This window comes from Myodes glareolus, chromosome 11 (genome assembly GCF_982192425.1).
Source record: "Myodes glareolus chromosome 11, mMyoGla1.1, whole genome shotgun sequence".
In the NCBI taxonomy this organism is placed as follows: Eukaryota; Metazoa; Chordata; class Mammalia; order Rodentia; family Cricetidae; genus Myodes; species Myodes glareolus.
The window spans coordinates 21770177-21782431 of NC_142036.1; the positions used below are offsets into that span (position 1 = coordinate 21770177).

A 12255-nucleotide genomic window follows, 5' to 3' on the forward strand; every position below is an offset into this window, starting at 1 on the left:
GTATGGCTGGGCGCAGCCCTAAGTATGAAACCTGCCAGCAGAGCCTGTCGCCAAACCAGTGGGGACAGAATATATTCCTTCTCCAGCACTGGCTCTGAACCAAGGCCAGCCTCTCCCCTTCCTGCAGCTGGACAGAAGGAATACAGCCTCTCCCTTGTGCGGCTCTGCCAGATGCTGCCTGCTGCTGTCCCAGCCCACAGCAGGCTTCTTCATAGGCCCCGCCCCCACAAATCAGGTGCCTGTTTAATAGAGCTTCTCTTCCAGGGCTCGCCCCACCCCCACCCTGACCTGCAGGCCTGCAAGCAGTGTTTTCGAGGCTCACACACCAGCTCACTCTTCTTAACGTGTGGGCCCCCACTCAGGCAGGGCACACTGGTCCAGCTTTCTGGACTGTAAACCCAGGTACTGAACTATACCAGAGGTGGCAAACTAAGTCTCCTGGAGCTGCCAGGCACTTGTGACACCTATGGGAGGACACCCTGTTGGCAGTATACTGCCTCTTAATACCAAGGCATCTGTGCCCCAGGGAGCCCCAGGGGATCATCCTTGAGGGCACCAGGAATAACCCTCTCTTATTCACCGAGGAGTTCAACAGTGGCCAGAGGCTAGACCTTCCACTGACTGGAAAGACACCATGCAAGCTGTGTAGGCAAGCTGGACATTTGCAGCTATGCGGGATTTCACATTGGCAATGAACTCAAAAGCATGGTTTAAATCCATAGGGTCCAAAGTGGATGCATAGGCAGGCTGGATCCTGTTCATATGTCCGAACCATACTACACTCTCCAGGAAAACATTGAGCTGGGTCAGTGACCATAGGTTCTGGTAGGTCAGCCTGGCAGACCTGTGGCCAGGCTCCAGGGGTACTTTTTAGTTTTTGAGTGAATTTGCATCTGAGTTGTTCGATGAGGACTAACCCCTTCCATGCTGGAGTGACAGGGTCCGTCCTCACCTCCCACGCATCCTGAATGTCTGGTCATTGTGACTTCCCCATTGCTGGACCTTGGCACTTTGCTCAACAATTCTCTCTTCCCTAGGCCTTGCAGGGTCTTCCCCTGCAACCCACCAGGGCAGGCAACCCACCCCGCCTGTGCGATGGCTTGAGTCCTTATCCCTCATGGCCTTCACTGTCCTTCACCCTCCCCCACTTGGGCCCCAGTGCCACAGCCAGGCTTGTCCTTGTCATCCCCGGGATGACTCTCCTACTGGGATGTTTGAGGACATCCTTGTACTCGGGTCAAGGTGTTCCCCAGCCACTAACCTTTTCCTGTTTCAATATCATTCTCCTCCATATCCCGCCTGCGTTTGGATCTCAAGTGTACCCCCAAAGGCCCACGTGGTAAAGGCTTGGCCAGCCTGTGATGCTCCTGGGATATAGTGGGGTATTTAGGAGGTTAGGTCATGGGGGACATCCCCTTAGAGGAGATATTGGGACCCCAGCTTCTCCTGTCTTCCTCTGATTCCCAGTCATCAACTACATATGTACCTCTTGCACCATGCTCTCCTGCCAAGGTGCTCTGTGCTGCCCCTAACCCACAGCAGCAAGGCCAACCACAGATGGAAACCTCTGAAGTGGTGAGCTGAGATAAACCTGCCCCCTTGTTATGTTGGCATGTTTTGGTGTTATGTCATAGTGAGAGAAAGCTGACTACTATACCACCCAGGCTTCCTTCCTTCCACCCCTCAGCCATTCCCCACAGGCTGACTGATACCCTGAACCTCCCAGAACCATGACGGTCTATCTGCTGAAATCCAGCCCCAGCACAACCTGACTGCCTTCCTGGGCTTACCAAGCCTCAGTGAGTAAATTGTCACCACAAATGCATGCTCTGTAGACTCAGTGGGACCCCTCAGGACCCCCAGAACACCCCTCTGTTTTGTGAGCACTGTCTATGGGAGGGCATCAAATACTCATTTGTCATGTCTTTTCTCCTCCAACCCCTGCCTCTGGGAGCTCCTTGTGCTTCCCCCGACTCCTCTCCTAACTTGAAAGCCCACTGCTCTGGATTAGCTTGCTTCCTTCTGGACCATGCCCTTTCCCTATTTTGCTTGGCCAACAGCTAGTTTTTTTTAAAGCCAGGCTACGTCTCCCAGAATACTCCTCTACCTGTCCCAGCCAGCAGCCACTGTCCTGTGTTCTCTGACCCACCCTGTCACCTGGATAGGCAGTTCTTCCATCCTGTGACACTCTCTTGTGTATCATCTAGAGTTCTCTGGGAGGGTCCCTCCTGGATCCTTGAAGCCAAGGAGAGATTGGATGAAGGCTCCAACATTCAGTAATATTCACGTGAATTCTTGTAACATGAGGGGGCCTGCTTGTTGGGGTATCTGTCCCGCCTAGTACCCCACAACCGGCAAGTCCCAAAGAAAATCACATAGAGTCTACATTAGGTTATAAACTGATTGACCCATTAGCTCATTAGCTCTTATAACTTATGTTAGTCCATTATTTTTATCTATGTTAGCCACACGGCTCAGTACCTTTCTCAGCGGGGCAGCTTACATCGGTGGTCTGGGCAGAACTGCCAAGGGAGCTTCCTGCTTCCCAGAATACTTCTGTTCTCCTCGTCCCACCTCTACTTCCTGTCTGGTTAACCTGCCTATACTTCCTGCCTGGCTAATCAGAGTTCATTTAAAATATGATTGATAGAATACAGAGATTTCTCCCACACCAGACTCTAGGCAACGGCCTGTGCCTTCCCACTGCAAGGGCTGAGTGAGCACCCAGCCCTCCCTGTCTGTTTCCACAGCCCCCAGCGTCCACCCTACACAGATCTGAGGGAAGGAACTGACCCTTCCTTCCCTGGGAGCTGCTGGATTTGTAGCCTGTGGAACTTCCCATTCGGATGTAGGGTTATTTAGACCTCTGCAAGCTCCTATGGGTAGGGTCTGCAGCTACCCACCTCTGCTTTCCTCAAAGTCAGCCTTGGAAGGCCTGGGTGAATGGGAGTGTCAAGGGGGACCCTTGCTGGGTGCTTTTGTGGTTGCTATGGCAGTAATCACAAACTTGGCAAATGTCAATGAGAACACAACTTTATTCTCTCACAGTTTTCTTCTTTCACAGTTGTGGGCGGCGGGGTTAAAGTCGGCAGGTTGACGGGGCTGCTGCTTTCTAGAGATTGCATAGAGGACGTGTGCTTGCATTCTTTCTTCTCCATACTCTAAGGGCACCTGCAGTCCCCTGTCCACGGCCCCTTCCTCATCACTCTGACCTCTGCTTCCGTCTGCACATATTCCAGCCCTCTGAAGTCTCTACTTAAAAGGAACCCCGTGACTATTTTGTTACCCCTGCCCCCAAATACTTCAGGATCAGCTTAATCTCCAGCTTAATCCTTAGCTTAATCATATCTGCAAAATCCCTGCTACCCTCTTAGTAGCATGCGCCGGGCATCTTTGTAGGCCATGGGTCAGCTGACAAGATGGTCTGTAGGGTATCAGAGACAGCTGGTCTAGAAGCTAGGCTTTGTGGCTGGCTGCTGTTTCAATTCTGCCAGAATAGTCGAAAGAGTTCTTTCCTGTTGGGGGATATGGACACGAGGCTTCCAGGGCTGCATCTCTTATAATGCCCCCAGATCCTGGTCTTTAAAAGCCGGCCCGCAAAGACATAAATCAGTGGGTTCAGGCAGCTGTTGATGAAAGCAAAGAAGTTGGCCAGCTGCAGGCCCAGGTCCGTGAATTCCATCCAGGAGCAATCCTGGATTGCCTTCACCTGGACCAGGAAATCCAGGAAGGCAAAGAAGTGGTAGGGAGCCCAGCAGACCAGGAAGGAGACCACCAGAGTGAAGATCAGCCCCGTCGTTTTGCTGCCCTTGGGACCCCCACACCTGGTTCTGCTGGCCTCCTTGTGCCCTCTCAGGGATGCCAGGATGTGATAGTTGAAGAAGATGATGGCAGTCAATGGGAGGAAGAAACCCAAAATGTTCAGCTCCACCATCCTTGCAAAATGCCAAGCGTCGTGGGGGAAAAGCAGGATGCAGGCAGAGATGTTCAAGTCGGGGACGACTTTGACAGAACGTAGAAGGAATGTGGGGATGCTCAAGAGGCCCCCTGCTACCCAGATGAGCAGACAGGTGGCTTGGGCTTGCCGCCGCCGCCGGGACCCTCGGCTAGTCATGGGATATACCAGGGACCGGTAGCGGTCCTGACTGATGGCCACCACCAAGAAGATACTGATGAAAAGATTGGCCTTGATGATCCCACTGACCACCTGGCAGAGTTCAGTGCCAAAGGGCCAGTTGAAACGGTTCCCGATGTTCTCTGCCCAGAAGGGTAGGCCCAGGACGAACACCAGATCAGAAGCTGCCAAGTTAGCCAGGTAGATTTCGGCGACAGTTAAGCGGTGTTGTCTCCGCCGCTGCCGAGGCAGGAGGAAGAAGGACAGTACTGAAAGGTTCCCCAGAAGGCCAAAGAAACAGATGGTGATGACAAATCCTGGCAGCACCCTATACAGCAAGTCCCAGGCTTCTGGAGCATTCGTACAGGAAGTGATGTTGGGAGACGCCTGCTGGCTTTGGTTAGAGGGCTGCAGCTTCAATAAGGCCTGGGACGCCATCCACAGTGACCTGAAATGGACAGAGTAAAGAGTACAGGGGATCACACCCAGCCCGTGGTCTGTTCCAGACAATAAAGTTTCATTGGCACACAGCCATGCTCACTGCTTATGTAACTGTGTCTTTGACTACTTTCTTGCTATGGTGGCAGGGCAGAGTGGTGCAGCCCAGGCTGTCTGACAGCATTTCCTGTTTGTTTCTGTAGAGGAGGAGAGGACTGGCCTAGTCTAACAGAGGGAACAGTAGAGGCTGGAGGAAAGGCCCATTGACTAAAAACATGGTACTGACTGGTTTGGGTGTCAACTTGACACAAGCTAGAGTCGAGAGGAAGGAGCCTCAGTTGAGGAAATGTCTCCAGAAGACCCAGCTGTAGGGCATTTTCTCTATTAGTGATCAATGGGGGAGGGTCCAGTACTGGTGGGTGGTGCCATCCTTGGAATGGTGGTCCTGGGTTCTTATAAGAAAGCAGACTGAGCTGGGCCGTGGTGGTGCACGCCTTTAATCCCAGCACTCGGGAGGCAGAGGCAGGCAGATCTCTGTGAGTTCGAGACCAGCCTGGTCTACAAGAGCTAGTTCCAGGACAGGCTCCAAAGCTACAGAGAAACCCTGTCTTGAAAAACCAAAAAAAAAAAAAAAAAAAAGGAAGAAAGAAAGCAGGCTGAGCAATGAGGGGCAAGTCTGTAAGCAGCATCCCTCCTTGGCCTCTGTGTCAGCTCCTGCCTCAGTTTTCTGCCCTGTTTGAGTTTCTGTTCTGACTTCCTTCAATGATGGACTATGCTGTGGAAGTATAAGTCAAATAAACTCTTTCCTCCACAACTTGCTTATTGGTCAAGGAGTTTCATCACAGCAGTAGAAACCCGAAGACAGGCACTGACTGCTGCTCCTCCAGAGGACCGGAGTTTGAGTCCTAGCAATCCTATGGCAGTTCATAGCCATCTGTAACTCCAGACTCAGAGGATCTGATATCTTTTTCTGTCCTCCACAGGCACTGCATGCATGTGCTGCACATACATACATGCAGGCAACACACCCATATACTGAAAATCACATGCTGTACATAGATACACACATACATAAGGCAAAACACCCATACACAGAAAATCAAAATTAAAATGAAGACAAAAAAGCTTTTAAGAAGAAGGGACAAGGCATGGTGGCGCATGCTTTTAATCCGAGCATTCTACTAGCAGAAACAGGATCTCGAAGGGTTCGAGACCAGCCTGGGCTACATATTGAGCTCCAGGACAGCCAGGGCTACATAGAGAGACCTGTCTCAATACGCACACACATGTGCATATGCACGTGCGCGCGCAAACACATACACACAAAACCACACAAAATTAAATCCCAAACTAGAAGCTGAGTATTGTGGCTTATGCCTCCAAACCCAGAACTGGAGATCCTGAAGCAGTATTGGGCTACATAGGGAGACCCTGTCTCAAAACCACAAAAAGCTATCCCTTCAAACCAGAAACAAACCCAGACATGGGATACAAATTCTGTTTAAAATGAACGTTTGCAGCCTGTCTGTTCGGCTAGTACATATGTAGACGAGGGCTTGTTTTGTTTATTGTCTTTTGCTAAGAGTCATAGTCTATGATTGCATTTAACGGTCCTCAGAGGAAAACAGACGGTTATGACTTACCCTGGCAGAAAACGAGAAAGTTCGCAGCTTCGACTGGGTTTTTGATCGTGATGGCTGTCTTGGGAGGTTTCTGTACTGGTCAGCTCTCTGGACATACGCTGGTCTTAAATGAAACCACCTCTGTTCTCATGATGTCACAGGGGATTACCCAAAAAGTGAGTCTCAAGCCAGACGAGGCTTTGGGCTGGAGGGAGGTGTGACATTGCACTTCTCTTGGCACTTAGGGCTAGTAGGAGGTCCTTCGACAACCTGGCACTTTCTTCACTGACATTTGTGGCCTGTTGATTTTGCCTAACGACTGTGTGTTGCCAAATAGGCCCCACAGACACCCAAAGCTCACCCCTGTCGGTATATTGAGTGATGGCTTCCCCATTCCCCATTGGCTCCAGGAGGTCTGGGATTTGGCTACCCTAGGACATCTCCTCTTGAATATGAGTAGTGAAAGACCACACAGCCAAGAATCCATCAGTGTGGGCCTCGTTGTACAAACAGTGAGCTCAGAAAAAAGTTTGACTCACGCAGGGCTCGGAGTTGAGTAAGACCAGTCAAGCTTTTCCTAATCCTTGCTGGCGGCTCTGGGTTTGGTTTTGGTGTGAGCTGGCATCCACGAAGTCGAGCTACCCGAGGCCTGGCTTTCAGAGAGGCAGGAATTCCTGGTGTGTTTTGAGAGCTGGGCACCTGGCCTCTCGTCTCTCTTCATTCCTCTCTCTGGCTGTCTCGCTCTGCCTTCCTGCTGGAAACTGCCCAGGTTTGTGGCTGGAACTCTGTTTCCAGAGGTGAGTCCCGCTCATCCAGACAAAGATGTTCCTGCTGTCTCTCGTATATTGTCTTCCTCTTTTATTTTTTTTTTCTTTCTGCTCCATGATTTCACCACCCCTAGCAGATATTTTCCAGATGTTTTTTTGTTTGTTTGTTTGTTTGTTGTTTTTGGTGCTAGGGGCTGTGAAATTTTGGAAACACAAAGGAAAAAATAAAGGAAGGAGCATTGGAACCTATGAGAAGTTCACTTGCCTTCCCTCTGGCCACACCTCTCCCCAGAGATGGGGCATTGGGAGACAGTTGGATTTCCGTGCTTTGGATTCTCCTAGAACTGACTTAGACAGAAGAAAGCACAAGCCATGGGCTTTTTTATTTGGCAGTGTAGCCAGGCCTTGCTAACTAGCACTGGCTCTCCCTTGATTCCTTAGAGTCTTGACTGGACCGTGGCTGAGAAGTGTCTGTCCTGAGGTCATGTCTCCCTGCCCAGCACTGATCTGCTCTCAGCAGAGCCCTTGACTAGTTCTGATGGGAGGAGGGAGGACCTTATCTCAGCTTCTCTGTCCACAGGAATGAGAGCAGCCAAGGGCAGAAGGTCAGGTTGGGGTGGGACCGAACCCACAAGCAACTGTGGAGGCTGATGAAGCAGGGCTTTGGGGAATGAGTCTGAGGTGTCTGGCTCAGGCCCTGGGCCACCCTAGGCAGGGTGGGAAGCTTTCAAAAACAGGTTTATTCTCATTGAGGTGGAAAGCTGCTTGGGGTCAAAGAGCAGGGGTCCTTTTGTCTATGGACAAAATGTATGGTGGGAGTAATGGGGTAATGTATGGTGGGAGAGGAAAACCAAATAGGCATAAGAAATGGATGGACCCTCCAAGAGGGTCTTCTGGCCTTTTTTGAGTGAGCTCCATCTGTAACTCCCACGCATATAGTCAGGGCTGGCTCATCCCCACAGACTGGTTGAGTTCTCTTTGTTGTTGAGTTAGTCCACTGGGTAAAAAATGTGGAGAAGTCAGAATCTAGAGGAAAACTTGGCCAGTTGATGATTGGAGATAGGCCCTCGGGCTAGCTGGGCATCACTGCTGTTTCGGACACAGAGCCTGGGTCATTCATGAAGACACTTCCCAGAATGTCAGTCTTGACATCTGAGATGCAGGCGGCCAATTTTCAGTTCTCTAGTTGCTGCTCTCCTTACTTCCCCTGCCTAGTGCATTCTCCATCACTTGGTACTCCAGACAGGCCCTGCCTGCTGGGCACCACAAGAGCTCCTCCACCCCGTCACACGGTGTCGCTACCTCCATCCAATGAGAAGGTGATGGAGAGAAAAACAAACAAACCACCCACAGTGGAGTGGGCTCCTTTTGAAGCGAGATGCCCTGTCCTCCTCAGAGCCCAGCCCTTGCCTTTGTTCAGGGTTGGTGGTTGTGGTGGTTTGAAAGAAAATGACCCCCAAAGGGAGGGGCACTGAGGTGTGGCTTTGTTGGAGGAAGCGTGCCACTGTAGAGGTGGGCTTTGAGATCTCCTATGTTCAAGCTACATCCAGTGAGACAGTTCATTTCTTGTTGCCTGTGGATCAAGATGTAGGACTCTAGCTTCTCACCAGCATCCTGTCTGCCTGCATGCTGCTATGATTCTCGCCATGAGGATAATGGACTCTGAACGTGGAAGCCAGCCCCAATGAAATGTTTTCCTTCATAAGAGTTTCTGGGGACTCGGTGGCTCTTCACACCAATAGAAACCCTAAGACAGTGGTCATCCACCTCAGACACAGGTTAGGAAGCTCACACAGCCCGGTCTGGGACTGAGGACTAGAAACCCTTCTCTTTGCTTTCACGTTCTTTCTTTCCTTCAATTCATCCTGCTAGACAGATGCTCCAGACAGACAGTGGCTCTACCCCGGAGTTCACAAACCCCTCTGATGTCTTGCTGAGACAGACACCTGGGGACACACTGTGAGTGAGTGGGCAGCTAGGTTTCCTGGTGTGTCTAAGACTCACCATGAGAACCTGAGACAGTGCCCTTCTGCTCCTCTCTTTCTGTTCAAACCTCATTCATCATCTCAGACTCCTACAGCCCTTACTCCCAGCACCAGGGTGAGGGATACAGGCACACTCAGACACCTTCAGGGAAAGGTTATGGGTGTAAGAGCATCTGGATGCCTGAGCTGCCTGAAGCTAGCCTGAGGTAGGTGGCTCTGGGTGGTGCCCTGGGATGAGAAGATGCCCACTGGAGGGCGGAAACTGGGCCAGGGTTCCATGGACCAGGGGAGTTTACAAGGAACCCACCTGTGCTCTTGGGTCCTGTATTGGGCTGCTTGGAAAAGCACATGGGGGCTTCCAGACACTCTCCTCAATCCTGGTTTCAGTCTTCAAGAGGAAACTTCTCCTAGGTCTTATTGGAAGGTCCTCCTAACCTGGACCATCACATCTATTTCTTTATCTTTTGGAATCTAAGTCATTGCTACCCTTGAAATGTTGACTCCCTGTCTCCAGCAGGAACAAAGGCAGGATGTGGCCTTCAGTGTCACCTGTGAGCACACCCCTCACAGGCCCTGCCTGGCTCAGCCACTAAACCTCCAGATCTCCTCAGTGGTGTCAGGGCTGACACATCCCTCACCATGAGGTTTTTTTTTGCTTTTTTTTTTTGTGCTAGGGGCTGTGAAATCTTAGAACTGCTGGTTCCCTCTGCCTGGAGCAGCCTTCGCAGGAATCCACATGCTCACCCCCCTCAGATCTTCCCAATGGAGCCATTTTTGGAGCTACTGCTCCTCCGCCCTGGCTTCCTGGCTCTTTTCCCACCCTGTCACTTTCCATGTGTTTTACACACACACACACACACACACACACACACACACACACACACACGTGTTAGCTCTCACATGACTAGGTCTGAGTTCTTCTGACAAGAAAGTGGGGTTATCTCCTTGTAGTAAGGTTACAAACTCAATGCCTATCATCAAGCTGATGCATTGCGGATGCTCAGGATTTGTTGAGTGAATTCAGAAACTATGTATTTATACCTAATAACAGCGACACTTGTCTTAAATAAACACATCCCAAACCACTAATGCCTGGTACAGTGTGAACTGCAGGGGTCCAGAGGAGGCTCGCTCCTTTCCCTTCTTAGAACTTGGCCTCTTCCGACAGAAATCAGGAGGAAAGCCCGGGCCAGTCCAGAAGTCCCCAGCGTACAGTGTTTCTGGTCTCCCGGAACCAGGCCTATGCCCCTGTGCCTTTCTCTAGCCAGCAGATTATCCAACCTCAAAGCAAGAGGTTTTGGGGGCCCCAATTCGGATATCAGAGAAGTAGGTATGAGGCATAGAATCACTTTCCCAGGACCTCAAGCCTAGCTCTGCGAGGCCAAGCAGGGCAGTTGGATTTGTTTTCCAGGCTGCTTGCAGGAGCTGGAATCCTCGGTTGCCATCAGAACTACAGGCCGTGCCCCAGGGAGGCAGCTGGGCTGGGAGCTCCTAGCAGAGGCGACTTCAGTTTCATTGTTGTGGTGTTGCACGTGACTATGGTCCTGTCAGGAGGGCTTCATGGCGGTCGGTCCTCCACTGTCTTAGTTAGGGTTACTATTACTATAATGAAACACCATGACCAAAAGCAAGTTGGGGAGGAAAGGGTTTATTCAGCTTATACTCCCACATATCTGTTCATCACCAAAGGAAGCCAGGAACAGTGCAGGAATCTGGAGGTGGGAGCTGAGGCAGAGGCCATGGTGTGTGTGTGTGTGTGTGTGTGTGTGTGTGTGTGTGTGTGTGTATGCATGCGCACACTGCTTACTGGCTTGCTCCTCATGGCTTACTCAGTTTGCTTTCTTATAAAACACAGGACCACCAGCCCAAGGATGGCACCACCCACCATGGGCTGAGCCCTCCTCCATCAATCACTAATTAAGAAAATGCCTTACAGGCTTGCCTACAACTCAGTCTTATGGAGGTATTTTCTCATTGAGGCTCCCTCCTCTCAGATGACTTTAGTTTGTGCCAAGTTGACACAAAACTATCCAGCATGTCCTAGAAGAGCAAATGCTGCTACTGTCCCACTGGGGAGGCCACATGAGTGGAAAGACAGTCCCTTTAGGAGGCTTCGAACCCCACCTCTGTCGTGTTTTAGCATTGTCTGTAAAATAACAGCATTTCCCTAGGGGCTTCGTGGCTGCATGAGCCGCAAGCTGGGAGGTGGAGCATTCAGCTTCTCTTTAACCTGGTCGAAGACACCTGCCCTTGGGGGTGGGGAAAGGAAAGAGGTGGGGCAGCACAAATTCTGGATTTGCAGAGGTAGGTGTACAAACCCAGTGGGACCAGACCTATACTCCTGGATCTGGGAGCCTGGCATGGCCTCTGACACTCTATGTGACCTTGGGAAAGGCTCCAGTCTCTTCTGCTTGGTAAAATCTGCAAACCTCAATAGGCTGGGCCGGGCTATTCTCTTTCAGGATGCTTTCCTTCCTGCTGGAGTGGAGGTGTTGGGACTGTGGCAGCTGGAGACCCTGGGTGGGGGGGGGGAGGGGAGACTCTTCCTTGCTTCTTCAGATCCTATGGCTATGGCCACCCTGCTCTCTGAGGCTCATGGCATGTCGCTCTAGAATGTGTCCCCTCCTTTCTTTTGGAATGGACCGAGGGCCCACTCTGCTCCAGTATAACCCCACGTTAACCCCTTACTTCTGCCAAGACGCTGTTCTCAATGGGCCCACACTGTGGACTTCCTTCCACACGGATCTGTGCTTTCCTGGGAGATGCACTGTGATCCCCCTGTGACAGTGACCTCACCCCGTTGTCACAACACCCGGCTCCTTATTGTTCTAGATGAGAACACACAAACGGAGGAGCTAGTGAACCTAACCCAGCTTCCTCTGGCCATGAAGTGGTGAGCCAAGGTGTGAGCCAGGGGCCTGGCCCACAGTTGCACAGTTGTCTTGCTGACACCAGAACTCCCCCCCCCCTTTAGAGTCACAACCTCTCCTGGAGATGTTCTTGCTTAGAGAATTAACTTTCCATATTACAGATAGAGAAACTGAGATCAAAGCCAGGGGAGGGAAGAGTGATGTGGCTCTCTCAGGTCGCACGGGGACTGCTCCTACAACTGTCACATCTCAGTGGGAAGCGGATGAGAGAATCCAGACACCATCGGTACTCACACGTGAGTGTGCCAGTATCACAGTGTGAGTGTGCTGGAGAGAGGCAGAAGGAGAGACAGAGATGGGTGGCTACCAGAAGCTGTGGGAGGAAAGGAATCCGAGGTGACAGCTAATGGGTCTGGGATCTCACTCTGGGATGATGAAGATATTCTGGAATTAAATTAT

General features: G+C 51.2%; 1 protein-coding gene across 2 annotated transcripts in view; it reads right to left on the minus strand.

Annotated features, from left to right (window-relative positions):
• Positions 1 to 3017: 3017 nt before the first annotated feature.
• The window catches only part of Bdkrb1 (bradykinin receptor B1), a 43684-nt gene continuing 34446 nt past the window's right edge, over positions 3018 to 12255 (minus strand). Inside the window, exons 1-2 of one of the 2 annotated variants that reach the window (XM_048431492.3) lie at positions 6196 to 6446; positions 3018 to 4562 (exon numbers count right to left, since the gene is read on the minus strand). In XM_048431492.3, coding sequence (XP_048287449.2) covers positions 3482 to 4562; positions 6196 to 6290 — 1176 coding nt within the window. In that variant the 5' untranslated portion in view covers positions 6291 to 6446 and the 3' untranslated portion in view covers positions 3018 to 3481. Of the gene's footprint in view, positions 4563 to 6195; positions 6447 to 12255 lie in introns of those variants that run through there. The other variant, XM_085697903.2, reaches the window with a different exon arrangement.